This window comes from Mustela nivalis (assembly GCF_964662115.1).
Source record: "Mustela nivalis genome assembly, chromosome: 18".
Lineage (NCBI taxonomy): Eukaryota > Metazoa > Chordata > Mammalia > Carnivora > Mustelidae > Mustela > Mustela nivalis.
The window spans coordinates 48,279,620-48,296,005 of record NC_139037.1 but is presented as its reverse complement, the minus strand read 5'-3'; the positions used below and the strand labels follow the sequence as shown (position 1 = coordinate 48,296,005).

General features: G+C 51.9%; 2 protein-coding genes across 4 annotated transcripts in view; one reads left to right on the top strand and one right to left on the bottom strand.

The window, feature by feature from the left end:
• The window catches only part of SMIM17 (small integral membrane protein 17), a 38,609-nt gene extending 32,649 nt beyond the window's left edge, over positions 1–5,960 (top strand). Inside the window, 3 exon segments of the mRNA XM_082709716.1 lie at positions 1,903–1,976; position 3,820; positions 3,823–5,960. Coding sequence (XP_082565842.1) covers positions 1,903–1,976; position 3,820; positions 3,823–3,929 — 182 coding nt within the window. The 3' untranslated portion in view covers positions 3,930–5,960.
• Positions 5,961–10,081: 4,121 nt separating this feature from the next.
• ZNF835 (zinc finger protein 835) lies at positions 10,082–15,492 on the bottom strand. 3 transcript variants are annotated; one of them, XM_082709607.1, is made up of 3 exons: positions 15,184–15,492; positions 14,330–14,420; positions 10,082–12,111 (listed from the first exon to the last, which is right to left on the bottom strand). In XM_082709607.1, exon 3 carries the CDS (start codon positions 12,059–12,061, stop codon positions 10,523–10,525), a length of 1,539 nt encoding a protein of 512 aa, XP_082565733.1. In that variant the 5' UTR covers positions 12,062–12,111; positions 14,330–14,420; positions 15,184–15,492; the 3' UTR covers positions 10,082–10,522. The 3 variants fall into 3 exon arrangements, with proteins under 3 accessions (XP_082565733.1, XP_082565732.1, XP_082565734.1); XM_082709606.1 differs by having other exon boundaries at positions 15,275–15,492; XM_082709608.1 differs by having other exon boundaries at positions 15,136–15,262.
• Between the last annotated feature and the right edge of the window lie 894 nt (positions 15,493–16,386).

Below are 16,386 nucleotides of genomic sequence, written 5' to 3'. Positions count from 1 at the left end.
ATTTATGGAGCCCTGTGTCCATCAGCCTTTGCTGGGCAGCAAGTGGCCCCGAAATTTAGTTGCTTAAAGCCACAGTCACTCCTCTGCTCAGGATTCTGCAGGTCAGCTTATGACAGGGGCTCAGGGGACGGTTCTCCCACCGCCTGTGTCCGCATTTGCCTGAGCAGCCACCGACCATGAGCTGGCGGAGGCAGCCGGTCGACCTCACGTGCGTCTGGCCAGTATGAGGGTGCCGACTTGGGGCTACTGTCTCCGCAGGCCAACCCGGGCACATTCTCTTGGGGGTGGTTGCGGGGAGAGAGATGGAGCTGGCCACCCAGTTGCTCACAGGCTGTCAGTCAAAATCAGCTACATGGTCAAGTTCAGCATCCTGAGGGCGCGGGCTGCCCGGGGCTGTGGACACAGGGATCAATGAACAAGTGGAAGGCCATGTGGGACAAAACCCACCAGAGGCACCTACTGCGTGCCGGGGGTTCGGGATCCAGCAGCCAACAGGATGGCCCCATAGAGCTGATTTTAGTGGAGAAACAGACAATAAACAAGGAATGAAATTAAAAGAAAAGGAATGTCTGACGAGAGCTCTGAAGATGGTAAAGTGGGGTGATTGATGGAGAGGGACGCAAGGGTGGTCGGGGCCGGCGAGAGAGGCAGGAGAAGGGATCGTGTATTCCAAGAGATGGGGGTTGCTGTGTGGACACCCAGGCCACTCTGGCAATGACCCCGTGGTGGCGACAAGCTTGCTGTGTTCCTGGAGGCTGTGCTGAACAAAGCAGGGACACGGGGGAAGAGGGTAGAGAGCAGCCTGGGCCAGCGACATCCTGAGACCACAGCACAGAGTGTGTTATTTGAATATTGGGAAGCCACGGGAAGGTTTCGAAGAGGAGGACGACAGGATCTCATTTGTGTTTTGAAAAGGTTCTGCTAACTCATGGGTTCTTAACTGGGGGCAATGTTATCCCCCGCCTCCCCTTCCCAGGGGATGTTTGATAAAGTCTGGAGTTTGGGTTATCTGAATAGGGAAGATGCTACCACCACGTCACAGAGGTCAAGGACCCACCACCACCACAAGGAGTTACACACCCCCCAAGGTCAATGGTGCCCAGGCCAAGACAGCCTGCATCCGGCTGTGTGCGCAGATGAACCGTAGGATGAGGAGGTCAGAGTAGAAACTGAGAGGACAGATAGGGGTTTCCTACAACTGTCTGGGAGAGAGAGGACCTAGGTGTGTGTGGCAGTGGTGGACATAAGTGCAGAGATTTGAGACACATCTGGGAGGGAGAATCAAGAGTTGTTGCTGGTGGGCGTGGGGAGGGGAGGACAAGAGAGACCACCAGGATAACTGCTGGGGTTTGGGCTCAAACAGTTGGACCAAGGGACCTCCTCCCATCGGGGACAAGCAGGCCTGGGACTGGGCGGGGATAATATGGGTGTGAGTTCTGGCAGTGGGGAGGGGGTCCTAGTGGCGCCTGGTTGCGGGGAGAGTGGACAATGGCGCTCTTCGGCCTGGCCCGTGCTTTCCAGCTAAGGAGCCAGAAGGTTGTTGACATTTGAATGTGGGAAGATGTCTCCACTGGGCCAGCCTGCTGCTTCTCGGCTGATTCCGCACTTTCCCCTCCGCTCCCTCACTTGGTTTATGCAGGAGGCCTGTAGAAAAGGGTCAGTTTCACCCATCTGACAGGTGAGGGAACAGAGAGTCAGATGGCAGATCACAACAGGTAACACACTCTAAGTCTTCCAGGACATGACAGAAATAGGATCAGACTTCAGGTCTGGTGTTCTCTGGCCAACTGGGCCAGAGTGTGTGCGCTCAAGGGTGACAGGAAGGAGAACGGGGCTGGAGGGACGGGCAGACAGGGCCCGACTGCCTGGTCACTGACTCGTGCCTCCTGTTTCCTCTACCAGGCCTGTCTTCTTCAGAACCCGGGCTGGCACAAGAGTGGAACGCGGTGGAGGGAGATGAGTCCGAGGACTCACAGGTAAACTGGGGGTTCCCTCCTCTTTTACAGATGTCCACCCCGCAGACCTCAGTGGGTGGTCCCAATTTCTCTACCTGCTTGGGGCTGTGAGCTCCAAGCTGTGTCCCATGGGAAAGAGGACATTGTCCTGCGGTGGTCAGACATGGAAGGGGGGGGGTTCCCATGTGATGTGGAGACACATACCCTCCAGCCCTGCACTCAGAAGCTCGTCTTCAATTAGCCATTCATTCGCCTGCCTCCTCATTCACCCGTCCACACTGTCATTTGCCTGCTACCCCACATACGCACTCCGTCCCTCCGTCCCTCAGTACCCCCGTCCGTATGTTCATCTACCTCCTCTGTCTCACACATCTTCTTCAGTTGCCATATATCTTTGGAGACATTTTTTCCCTTGGAAAATTAGACTAGTTGGGATTTCTGTGCAAGGGATTTGTGGAGGGAGCTGTGCTCCCAGGAGGAACTTGTAGGTGGTGAGGGAAGCTGGAAGGACTGAGAGGGAGTTTAGTTGGGGTTCAGCCTGGGCCCAAGCTCAGGAGCAGCTCTGGAGCCTCGTAGTCCTTGTCTTCCTCTGAGCGAGCGGGGATCCTGTTAAGCCCCATCACGGGTGTGGACGACCTCCTGTGTGCTTCCCTGGTGAGGTGGCTCCCATTAGCGAAGGGCATTTCTCAGAAGGGGCAGGCATAGACATAAGCCGTAAACCGTGGCTAGCGGCCCATATGCAGAACAATTGGGAGGCACTGTTGGGTCTATTATTAGTGGTCCGGTGTGTGTGTGTGTGTGTGTGTGTGTGTGTGCGCGCGCGCGCGTGAGCGTGCAAACCTTCTGCATTGCAGATGACCTGTATTTATTACGCTTTCTTAACTTCATACTCGGCTTTAAAAAGTTGTCCTAAGCATTTCCAGTAAAATGCCTAGATCCGTGAGTGTGTATATACGTGTAGCCAACACCCCAAATGAAGATTTTTGAGTGTTGCCATTTTCTCAGAAAATCCCTTCCTCTTCCTTTCTGGTCTCTCTCACTCCCTCACTCCAAGGCAAACACATTTCTGGTTTCTGATAGGTTAGTTTTGCCTGTTGTTGAGCTTCCTATAAACAGAGCCCTACAATAACTCACATATGTTTCTTCAAACCTCCAAAAAGAGATCGTAGCAAAATTACTATCCTACCATATGGTATCTTCATCATAAATATTCTGGATAATTCTCTGTGTTGATATACATATTGATCACCTTTGTTCTTTCTTAAATTCACGTTTTACAGCTGCCAAATACTTTGTAATGTGCTGTGTTGTATCCATTTCCCCAACTGAGGAATTGTCAGATTTTTGGTGCTGTGGTTGCCACGGGAAAGTAAATATTTGTCAAGTTGTCCTATTTTTCTATAGCGTGAATTATGAGGAACTTTATAAAAATCTGTATTTTCTGGTCCTATCCAAGATTTATTGCATCAGAAAAATCCAAGGGGGAAACCTCGATATTTGAAGAATATCTTCCAAGTTTTTCTGGGTCTTTGCCAGGTCTTACAGCTGCTTGTGTTGGACATTTCATAGTATCTGCTACATCCACTTCTCTTCTTCATCAGGATTTTTTTTCATGTCGCCACTGACTTTCCAGAAAAGTTCCATTTCCCAAACTTCCCTGATATTTTAAGACCTTTGCACTGTGCTCATCACTAATCTGGAGAATCGTCGCCATTGAACATTTTGTCTTCCATCCTTTATCCTGGTATGTCTTTCCACTCCTGTGTTCATTTGACAAAGGTGTATGGAGCTCATAACGCTATACCAGGCAAGAAACAATGGTTGCCCCTCTGTTTCTAATATACTTTTTCCCCCTCTGTTCCAGGGCTTGTGGAGTGGTCGAAAGCTCCACAGCAAACCACCATAGTCTTGCTAGTGTGTGTCCCGTTTTTGTTCCTGGTTTTAACAGGGATGCCTATGATGTTCCACATTTAACTACGATGAGGACGATTGTTCTGAAATTGGTCGCTCTTTCTTGTTAAGGAAACATCTTGGTTAGAAGTCAGCAATAGGTTTATTAGCAAATGCCTTTTAAACATCCATCAAGATAATTTTTTAAACAGATTTTATTTATTTGAAAGAGAGAGAATAAAAGAGAGCATGAGAGTGGGGAGGGTCAGAGGGAGAAGCAGACTCCCCGCTGAGCAGGGAGCCTGATGTGGGACTTGATTAGGATCACGACCTGAGTGAAAGGCAGACACTCAACCAACTGAGCCACCCAGGCACCTGATAATTTTTTTTTTAATTTAACCTCCTGGGGTGAGATTTTGCATTATGGTATTTCATCGAACTTAAGACATCGTTGATTGTAAAACACATATTATTTTATATACGACTGAGAAGAAAAGCATGCTGCTTCATGGTAGGATCCCACCAACTGGAAGCTGCTTTCCGGCTTCAGAGAGGATGAAAAAAACGTGCAACTTGGGACTGATGAAGTCTGGTAGACTCCTCAATGTCATGTCATCTTGGTAGTCTTAAGATCGTGGTAGGCCAGTCTTTCCAGACTCTGAATTGTACTTCCTGGTATTTTATGTATGACTCTTGCCTCTCTTCATATGTAAGATCAGTGCTATCTTTGTCACGTTTTGGTAACATGGTGAGGCTTGCATCATAGAAGGACGTCCCTTTTATTGTTGTCTAAGCCTTGGAGTAGTTTCTGTAGCTTAAGGAGTATCACTTCCTTGACATTTTGAAGGAATTCACCAGGGTCCTTTGCTCTGGGGGGAACGTTTCAGCTAATTCTTGGGGGGCTTTCTCAGTTTCTTCCCATGCTCTTGACTTATGAATACTTTTTACTTCATAAATTTTGGTGGATTTCTAGTGATTTTTATGCCCTAGGAAATTCTTCATTCCATTGAATTTTTCAGATTGTTAGCTGAATTATGAATACTATTCTTTAAAAAAAAAAGATTTTAATTTATTTATTTGACAGAGACACAGCGAGAGAGGGAACACAGAGGGAGAGGGAGAAGCAGGGAGAGTGGGAGAGGGAGAAGCAGGGAGTCCAATGCGGGGCTCCATCCCAGGACCCTGGGATCATGACCTGAGCTAAAGGCAGACACTAAACCAACAGAGCCACCCAAGCACCCTATGAATACTGTTCTATAATTAAATGAAAAACTTCCTTTATTTTGTTCTAACTCTCTTTTCCCTTTCAACTTCTGTTTGTGGTTGACCCATTATTAGATTTATCAAAGTTTTACCTCATCCATGATTACTTTTCTAAGGACTAGCATTGGGATTTATTTATGCCCATATTTCTATAGTTTGTGATTTTATTATTTCCTTTGTTTTTATGTTGAATAGTTAATTCATTTATAATCTCTTTTTACAAAATTACTTGCTGAAGTAGTGTACTTAATAATAAATTACTTCTGATTATAGCCTTGGCCACATCTTAAAGTTTGGTAACCTGTGTTCTTGTTTATGTTGTTGTCTAAAGGTTATATTGTAGTGTTTCTACGATATAAAGAGTGCTTTAAGCTCAGTGATCATGTTTATTTATAAATAGTTTTGTTTTAATAATTTATGACACTGTGAACAAAGAATGTGGTCTCTAATATATCTGCATTCAACACCTTCTTAAAAGTTTTATTGTGGCCTACAACATGCCCAGTGTTTATACATGTACATTTAAGGTGAATATGTATTTTCGGTCTGTAGGAGTCAAAACTCTACATGTCTGTTAACTAACTCAGTCTTATCAGTTATATTGATTAGATCCATGTGTTAATTTAATTATGGCTCACCTTATCTGCCAAAAGCCAATAGGGGTGTGTGAGAATCTGTTACTATGACTATGTTTGTTGATATATTTTTGTAACCTTTGCTTTATGTATTCAGCCACTGTGTTATCTGATGCTTACAAGTTACAGCACTGTTAAGTCTTTGCCAGTTCAAGAGTAAAGGTAAAGCACCAAGCACAAGGCCAGGCACAGAGTAGCCACGCAATAAATGTATAGTTCAAACCTCATTCTGAATCCTTTGTGAAATAGAAAGTGATTGTCTTGACTTTTATTTTACCTTGTCTGATAGAGGTCAGTATTTCCATCTTGCTTTTTCATTCATGAGTGTGTATGTGTGTGTGTCTTTAGACTCTTTGTACCATTTTGTTTTGATAGGACTTGCAGTGGCCTCTCCTGGGTTTGCCAAAGAAATCAGAGCAGGAAGAAGCCTGGGATGCTCTCTCCACATCCTTCCCACCAGCCCATTGCATCCAACAAGCAAGAACATTCCCTTAAAAGAAACACAAGCCTCAGCTGTTACATTCATTAGGATTTACTGGTTGCAAATATCAGAAGTTCAATTCAAAGGAGCTCAAACTTGTTATTTATTAATTATTGATTCATGTTACACCACCAAAGTTCAGGAGGAAACTGGCTTAATTTATAGCTGGCTCCTGGGGCCTAAAAATATCACTAAAACCTTTCCTCCTCATTGACCTCAGGGCTATGATCTCTTTCAGGAATGACCTCCTTCTTTTTCTCCACATGTCTGGGAGGATGGCTACCACCACCACCCTGATCTTCACGTCCAAGTGGCAAAGTGGGGGACACGGGACAGACTCTCATCACACCCAGTCCCACCTCCCACCCCTTCTGTGCCACAAGAACTGGAACCTTGAATTAAGTCATGGAGAGAATAGTAGCTGAAGGCAGGAACAAGGCAGGCAGAGAATGGACAGGAAGGACAGGGCAAGTGTGGAAATGAGGAGCTGCCATGGGGACCATCCTAGATGTCTAGCCTAGATGTGGGGGCTGTGGGCTGATTAGTTCGGCTTGTGCCGCAAGTCTTCATCAAATTTGTGGGAAGTAATCATGAAAATAATGTAAATCATATAAGCAGTGGTCATTCATTTGGATTCTATCACATGCCAGAGCAGTGGTCATTCATTTGGATTCTATCACATGCCAGAACCTCATTTCATTGACGATAGAAGTATCCACCCACAACCATGGTGTTCCATTCTCTACAGCTAGATAGATCCCATAAAACCATAATTAAGACCATTCCTAACCCACTCAGTTCAGCAGGTAAAAGCCAAATTCCTCATCCCTGAGGGATGAGCCCATCCCTCAGGGGCCCATCCCTCAGCCCATCCCTGAGGGAACTGGCCTGCGCTTGCACCCCTCCCTCCATCCAATCCACACTGGCCTTCAGATGTTTGAACAAGCCCATCATGTGCCTGCCTCTGTCTGCAAACGAGAGTCCCATTGCACTCATTCATCCATTCACCCAGCACTCCTTGAAGACCTACTGTGTGCAGAGCACCTCAGCCGGGTGAAGGTCAGAAAGAGGAGTCAGACTGTGTGGCCCATGACCCTGAATGGCTGTAGGGTTGGAGCTGGGCATGTTCAACTATTCATTCACTCTATTTCCCGAGGACCTACTGTGTGTTGACACTTGAGTTGGGAGATATCTGGGGCATAGGGATGAACTGGCTGTGTCATCCCTGACTCTGAATGACTCCAGGGTTGATGCTGGTATGTACAATTATTCAGTCACCTGGAGCTTCTTAAGGACCTATTATGTGCTGAGAGTTGGGCCAGACAGTTTGGATTACAGGAGGGAATGAAGACGCATGCTCTCCATTTCAGGGCTGGTGCTAAGGATGTTCACTTATTCATTAATTTACCTGGCCTATTAATGTATATCTCCTAAGCACCTACTGTGTGCTGGTGCTTGGGCTGGATGATGTCTGGGTACAGGGAGGAAGCAACTGTGTGGCCTCTGGCCTTGAATGACTCCAGGGCCAATGCTGGGATGTTAAAACTAGTCACCCAGTACTTCATAAGGATCTACTCTGTGCTGAGGCCTAGGTGCTGTCTGGAGCACAGAGAAGACTCAAGATACCATGAGTCTTGACTCTAAGACAGGTCGGGGATTTTTCCACTCATTTGTCTATTCATGTGAGATTTCCTGAGGACCTACTGCGTGCCAAGACCTGTGTAGGTAATGCCACAGCAAAAGTAACAGCACACATCCTGCCCTCCTTGGCCCTTTGCCAGCTTCCTTGGTAGGACTAAGAGCCAAGGAAGCTGATGGGGCAGGAAGACAGATGTCTTTGTGTTTATGTGTCTGTGTCACTGTCTTAGTTTCTCTCCTCCTTGTACACATTAAAGATCATTTATGTTTATTTTCAAGGCTTGACATTATTTTGACAAATTACATCCCTTTTTCAAACTTTTTCAGGAAAGGAAATCTGAATATTGAATAGACACTGGATGACATCCAGAAATTAATCTTTTACTGGGTGTGATGATGTTGTGGTTTTATAGAAGCTATTTTTTCTTTTCCTAAGGAGATACAAACTAAGGTATTTAGCAGTAAAGTGATACCATGTCTGCAATTTACTTGAAAATAGACCATGAAAAAAAATAGACATATTTTCATGACCCATTCTAAAAGCAAATATGTATCATAAAATATGGCAAATTTTGTTATGAAGACATTTTTGGGTATTGTGTTCATATTCTATTAAGATAGTGTTCTTAAGGCATTCAAATTGGATGGGCATATGGGCATTTATTGTACCTTTTTTGTATAAATGAAAAATCTCATAAAATTATTTAATGTGGGGGGTTCGTTTTTATGCAGAGGGGGTTTACGTTGTCCCATGATACAGGACACTTCATTGGTCAACCTTGTAAAAAAAAATTCCTAACTGGAAAATATTTTTCCCATGATTTTTTCTTTTCTGGAGCTGAACACATCACAGTGAGATAAAAAGAATCATAAGTGAGAAGAATCAATGAAGCAAGATGGGATTGGGAGGGAGACAAACCATAAGTGACTCTTAATCTCACAAAACAAACTGAGGGTTGCTGGGGGGAGGGGGTTTGGGAGAAGGGGGTGGGATTATGGACATTGGGGAGGGTATGTGCTTTGGTGAGTGCTGTGAAGTGTGTAAACCTGGTGATTCACAGACCTGTACCCCTGGGGATAAAAATATGTTTATAAAAAATAAAAAATTTTAAAAAAAGTGTGCAATCACATATTAAGCACAGAATCTCCCCATTTATGATTTTGAGGAGAAAGAGTTGAAAGCAATAAAGGGCTTGGAAGACTTAAAAAAAAAAAAAAAGAATCATAAGTGATACCCATGAAATCTGATGCCCAAACCTTGTGAAACGGGAACACCTGTTCTCTTGTCTAATGGTACAAGGCGCTTCCAGATATAAAATAATAAGAGGTGGGAAGCTATGTGCCATGTGCTACTGTACAGAAAGGTATGCTGTGCATCTTTTTACAAATATCCACATAAATATTTGTTTCTATATGCATATAAGATGCTGGAAAGATACCAGGAAACTCAAGAATGGTTGCTTCTAGGGAAGGGGGGACTTGGATAGAGGGGATGGAAGAGGATAGGGGTAGGAATTTTTTTTTCTTAATTTGCTAATTGTGGACCCAAGAAATGTGTTACCCACAGTGTAATTTTGTAGAGCTCATGCTGTATGGCCATAAATTACCTCGTGGAGATAGTAGGTGACTCCTGTCTTCTGTCTCATAACACCATTGGAAAGGCCCTCCCTACACTGCTCCCAGGCTTGGCTATGATGCTCGCTTTGGCTGATAGGTCTAGAGGCAAACTCGACATAACCAGAGGCAGGAAGCAGTGCTTGTGTGGGCCCACTCTCCCAAATTCCTGCTAGTGCTGGGAGCACCAAGCCAGGTCAGACGTGCCTCCTGAGGAAGACAGGGACGTTGGCCCAGCTGAGCAGCCCTGGGACAGCCAGCCCCCATCCAACCATCCGCTGACCACAGATGTCCCCCCATAGACAGCATTAAAGGGACAAGTGCACTCGGGAGGATTGTTACACAGCAACTGCTAACTGACGCGTCACTGCGCGGAGGGTTGTGAGCTGGGAGCAGAGAAAGCTGGAGCAGGGGAGAGTGCGTCCTCGCGCTGGAAAAGGCCGGGGTCCACTCCCTCCGGTCTGTCAAGGGAGAGGTCTCTTCTAGAACCTGTCCTCCTCCGGCCCGTCCTCATCTGGGCAGCGCTGTTCGCAGCCGCAGAGCCCACACGTCCTTCAGACGCTGCTCCCTCGTTAACACGCCCACTTCCCCCAAAGGAGCTGAACTTTTTACGCAGCTAAATTTATTGAACAAATGCCGACTCGGTCACAAAACCTTCAACTAAACGCTCGCTAGCGACGCACGGACACTTCTTTGGGTCTCCTGTCTCGGGTCACATTCCTCACTCTGAACCAGGAGGCCGCGGGGGTGTGTGTGGCGTGGGGAGCAGTCTGGCAGATGAGGGGTCGAGTCCCACCCGGGGACTCCCTCCCGGTGTGACCTCGGGTGAGTCCCTGCGCCTCTCCCAGCACCCACGGCTCCGGGAGCAGGGCGGCACTCCCCTGAGCGCCTCGGGGCCGGAAGTGTTCCGCGAACGCGCGCGGGCACGCCCCCGGGCTAGCGGAGGCGCGCGCGGCACGTCAGCTCCGGTCCGCCCGCCCGCCTGCGGCCAGGTCCGCCACATCCCCGCTGCCAACCCGCGTCTCCTTCTGGGGGCCACTCAGGTATCACGTCAGGGGCGGCAGCTGCGCGACGGTGTCGCCGCACCGGCCGTCTGAACAAGGCTTCCTGTCGGCATGCGTGCGCTGGTGGCGAATGAGCGCGGAGGAGAAGCTGAAGGCCTTGCCGCAGCCGCCGCACTCGAAGGGCCTCTCCCCAGTGTGCACGATGTGGTGCTGGATCAGGTAGGAGCGGTTGCTGAAGGCCTTGCCGCACTCGGGGCACGCGTACGGCCGCTCGCCCGTGTGCGTGCGCTGGTGCAGTGTGAGCGAGGAGCCCTGGCTGAAGGCCTTCCCGCACTGTGCGCAGCGGTAGGGCCTCTCGCCCGTGTGGACCTTCTGGTGCTCGATGAGGGAGGACACGTGGCTGAAGGCCACGCCGCACTGCAGGCACCTGTAGGGCTTGGCGCCCGTGTGCGCCAGCTGGTGCTGCCGCAGGTGCGAGCGGTTGCTGAAGGCGCGGTCGCAGTCCGGGCACGCGTAGGGCCGCTCGCCCGTGTGCACGCGCTGGTGCTGGCTCAGGTGCGATACCTGCGTGAAGGCCTTGCCGCACTGCGCGCACGCGTACGGCTTTTCGCCCGTGTGGATGCGCCGGTGCTCGGCCAGCGAGGCGCTCTGGCTGAAGGGTGCGCCGCAGTCGGGGCAGGCGTACGGCTTCTCGCCCGTGTGCACGCGCCGGTGCTGCGTCAGGTGTGCGGTCTGCGAGAAGGCCTTTGAGCACTGGCCGCAGGCGTAGGGCCGCTCGGCCGTATGTGTGCGCTGGTGGCGGATGAGCGCCGACGAGAAGCGGAAGGACTTGGCGCATTGCGTACACACGAACGGCTTCTCACCCGTGTGGATGCGCTGGTGCTCCAGCAGGGATGAGCGGTTGCGGAAGGCCTTGGTGCACTGGCCGCACGCGAACGGCCGCTCGCCCGTGTGCACGCGCCGGTGCTGGGCCAAGTGCGTGGGGCGCGCGAAGGCCTTGCCGCAGTCGGCGCAGCGGTGCGGCCGCTCGCCCGTGTGCGTGCGCCAGTGCGACGCCAGGTAGGAGCCCTGGCTGAAGGCCTTGCCGCACTCTGGGCACGCGTAGGGTCGCTCGCCCGTGTGCGTGCGCAGGTGCAGCGTCAGGTGCACGCTCTGGCTGAAGGCCTTGCCGCACTCGGCGCACGCGAACGGCCGCTCCCCGGTGTGCGTTCTTTGGTGCAGAGTGAACGCCGAGCAGTAGCTGAAGGCCTTGCCGCAGTCCCCACACTTCCAAGGCTTCCCCGGTCCGCCCCCGCGCTCCTGCGCCCTGGACTCCGCCTGCTTCTGCTTCCGGTTCTTCCCTGGCGCCCCCTGCCTCTGGGGCCCGCTGTCGGTTTGGGGATGCGGAGGGCTCGAGCTGGTTCCTGGAATCCCTGCGCTGAGCTCATCCTGCGCCGGCACAGCTCGCCCTGCGGGCTCTTCCCCGTGGGCCACGGCCTCTCTCTGACCTGACAGGCAGCTCTCCCTGACCTGACCCTCTGGTTGCCAGGTTTCTCCTGCCTCGGAACCCTGGGGGGCGGCCTCGAGCAAGAGTCCTTCCATCCCCGCCTCGGGAGCTACTACTGCCCGTCTTCACGTGTCCGCAATGGGATCTGAAAGAAAAGAAGAAAACCAAACAGGTTGGTCGTTTGTCCTGGGCTGGAAAAGGCTAAGTGCAGGGTCTCAGCCTCCACACTCCTGCCAGTTGGGGTCAGGTCGTTTTTTTTGCGGGCAGTCCTGTGCGCCCCCCACCCAACCCCCCCTGCCATGTGATTGCCAAAAGTGTCTCCAGACATTTACACGTGTCCCCCCAGGGTCAAAATGATCCCTGATTGAGAATCACGGACTTAACGAACTGAAAACAATTTTAAAAGGTCCTTCCAAAAATAGGACTCTGGTAGCTCTTTTTATTTTTTTTTTTAAAGATTATTTATTTATTTGACAGAGAACACAAGTAGCAGAGAGGCAGGCAGAGAGGGGGGCAGGGTAAGCAGGCTCCCCGCGGAGCAGAGAGCCCGAAGCGGTGCTCGATCCCAGGGTCTTGGGATCATGACCTGGGCGGAAGGCAGAGGCTTTAACCCGCTGAGCCACCCAGGCGCCCCTCTTTTTTTTTTTTTTTTAAATAAAGATGTTTTATTTATTTGAGAGAGAGAGAGAGAGCACAAGTGGGAACGAGATGGAGAAGCAAGCTCCAACATGAGCAAGGAGCCGGAGGCAGGACTTGATCTCAGCACCCTGGGATCAACGACCTGAGCTGAAGGTAGAGGCTTAACTGACTGAGTCACCCAGGTGCCCCCTGACAGCCCTTAAATAAAGCTTTGCAACCTGGTGCTACAGGCTAGAAGGTGTCCGGCCACCTCACCAAATTCATAGATCAAAGCCTGAAGTGATGGTGTCTGTGGGCGGGGCCTTTGGGAGATAATGAGGCCCCTCCATGATGGGATCAGTGTCCTTATAAGAGGAAGAGAGACAAGAGCTCCCTCCACCTCCTGAGGGCACAGTGAGGAGGAGACCACCTTCAAGCCAGAAAGAGGGTTCTCACCAGAACCCCAACCTGGCTGACACCCTAACCCTGGCTTCCAGCTTCTAGAACTGTGAGGAGATGGTTATCGAAGACACCGAGTCTGTAGTACTTGGTTATGTCTGTGGGAGTCGAGAGTTTTCTTTGCTGGAGAAAAATCATACCCAGAGAGACAGGGAGCTCCCAAACTCCACGCATAACAGACTTGTGGTGGGAGCGGGCACTGGAGAAACCACTGGTATTTTTGAGGAAAGCTGAAGACACATATTCCCTGTAGCCCAATAATTACATTTTCTGGAATGTGAGCTTCTCTTGCTCCCGTGTGTATCTGGAGGCCCAAGATCGTGTGTGACAGCCAAATACCAGAAAACCATGCAACTGTCCATGGACAGGGGACAGTCTGATGGACAGGGGTATATTCATATAGGGGAGTACCTCAGAGCATGAGCATGACCGCCCATCAGCTGCCGTACCAGTTCAGAACCATAGATACACGGTGCTGGCGAGAAAGTAAGATGCAGAGAATTTATCAGGTGCGATGCTATTTAGGTTACAAACAGGCAGACTCAACCATTTGTTTTTTAGGGATTGTGAACATGTGGCAAAGGTTCACTGTGCCACCCTGAATGGGGCCTGGCAGCATTGCCTGTGAACACCGAGTGGGAACACAGACTCTGCTTTTTACCAAGAGCCCTGTGATTCGAGGGCACGGGAATGTGGCCGTCTTGGCTGCACTGTTACTGTGGTGATACCCAGCACCTGTTGAACACAGAGCTAAGTGCCTGGCGTCCTTTAAGCTCCTGCCACGTGTTTGCTCACTGCTCCTCAGTCACATTCCCAGAAGGGGCAGTGCCTACACCTGGGCCAGGTGACTCCAGAGCTTTTCCTTGATGCTCTTGCCTGCCTTGGGCTCCTACTGCTCCAACGATGGGCCTCCCCCTGTTCCGCAACATCCCAGGCGTACTCCTGACTCAGGGCCTTTGCCCAGGCCTCAGGGAGAAGACTTTTGAATGCAGACCCATAAGTGAAGGAGTGAGTGTTCTGGGCCACAAGTGCAGCAGGGGCAAAGGTCTGAGCAGGACCATGGCTGGGGTGACAGCGGAAAAGCAAAGGTGCTGGGTGTGTGTGTGTGTGTAGCAGAACTGAGGCAGATAGCAGGGAGATTAGGTGTGTGGGGGTGAGGGTCAGACCAAGCAGCATCTTATGTGCAGTGGTGAGAACAAGTCCCAGTTCTGGTGCCGTCTCTGCAGGCAGCCCTCAGGCCAGAGTCAGGCCCAGCTTTGTCCCCAGGAGAGGGCAGGGGTACCCACCTTGTGGTTTTGGGAGCAGCGGCTCCTGTCCACGTCCCTCAGCTTGTGACCCCTGCTCTGGCCACTCTGCACTGGTGGGTGTAGTCAGCACCTGCGAGAGAGAAGTGGGAGCCGTGAAGGAAGATGCTGGGGCAGAGGGCATGCGGGTGCAGGGCGGGTAGTCCTGGCCCCAGCACGCAGGCAGACAGGCAACTAGAGGCGAGACACAGACATACCCACAGGCAGGCACACACAGAGTCACACAGAATCACATGTGCTGCCCTGCTCACACAGTGTGCACTGGGACACCACACCCAGTGACACACCCAGACGCACACACAGTCACAGCAGCGTCTGCCCCGTGTGCAGAAACACAGCGACCTGGGCTTGCACAGCATCTCCTATGCACCCTGCGACCCCTGCACAGATCACCCCTCCCGGTCCAGGTGAGGCACACAGAAGGACGCAGACACACTCAGGCTGGCAGACACGCCCCTCGGAAAACACTGTGGACAGCAGCACAGCCAGACACACTTGGGGTCACACACTGCACACCCAGAAGAAGTTCCACACGTGGACACACATGGGCACGGTTCTCCGAGGGCCGACACCTGCTCAGTTACGCAGGCTGCTCCCCCCTTTACGGGGCACCTGCCGGCAGATCAGTGATATGGGGGGGGGGTGGAGACGGGCTCACATGCAGAGTTGCACCCACAGTTACACACCCGCAGGGGTTCAGCCGAGATGGTCACCCTCACGCAAATGGGCGGGCTCACACCTGCACGGGCACGCAGGTGCAAACACGGCAGCATGAGGAATGGACTCACACAAAGTTCTGGAGTGACGCACGTGCAGACAGGCGGGGCGGGACTCACATGCACACCGCGCGGGAGTCACGAACGTCCAGCGACGCAACGACAAGCACACCCGCGCGCACACCCACCCGCGCACGCGCACACCGCACACCAATGCCTCGCCTCCCAGCGCCAGCTCCGAAGTCCGTGGAGGAATCCCCCTGAGCTCCGTGGGTTCGGGTCAGGTTCTCCTTGGTCTCCAGCAGTCGCGGACCCCAGTAGCCCCTGGTCCCGCGGTGGCTCGGAAAGGCCGGCTGTACGGGCCACGGCCGTGACCACGCGGATGGGCCGGAGCACCGGGCCGGTGCGAAGTGCGCGTGCGCGGCGAGACAACGGGGACTCCTTGTGCCACTCCTGAGAACTACAATTCCCAGAAGGCGCCGCTCCGGGGCCGGAAGCTCCCCCGCCCTGCGGGCGGAGGGGCGGGCGGAAGGACCGCTGTAGACTTCAGGCTCGGGTGGGGGGCGGGGCGAGGAGTATGGGGGCAGGACTCTTCCTCCTCAGGGGCGGGACGGCCCGCGACTCCGCGGGGAACCCACTGAGGATCAGAGACGCCAAGTCTGGACGCCGGCCGAACAGCGCCGCGAGGGTGGGAGTCAGCACCCGCGGGCCGCGGCGGTCCTGAGTTCGACCTTGTTCCGCTCCGGAACAGAGCGGGCGGCACCCGCATCCGCGTGGGCCAGCCGCTGGGCGAGTGGACGCGCCCCACCGCATGCGCCCCGTGCCGCGGGTGTTCGCAGGCGCTCCCCGGGAGGAAGCCGTGCGGGCAGCCTGTGTCCCCCGTCCCGCTGGAAGCTTCTGGCCTTGCCGCGCGAAGGGCCGCCCTGCGTCCTGCCCGCCTCCCAGGGGCGCCCCAACCCGTGCCTCAAGATCCAAGGATCGTGGTCTTAAGACCCTGACGGCTGTTTTTTCTGTTTTAGTTTTATATTTGAGGACTTAAAAATATCTCTCACTGTTCTCCGAGCCGTGCGAAGAGCTCAGAAGTCCTCAGCGGTTTTTGTTTTTCCCACTAATTAGCTAATTATTCACATACAGGGACGAACCCTTTTGCCCACGGATATCGTGAGGAGAAACGCTTTACTGTGCTGCTTTCATCCTGCTGTGGGTCAGGAAGGCAGGCAGGGCGTAGAGGTAGGCCTCGGCTCTGCTCCGCAAGGGCTTTCGTCCGAGGCGGCTCAAAGCGGTGGCTGCTCCGCTGGCTCATTTAGGACCATCCGTCTGGGG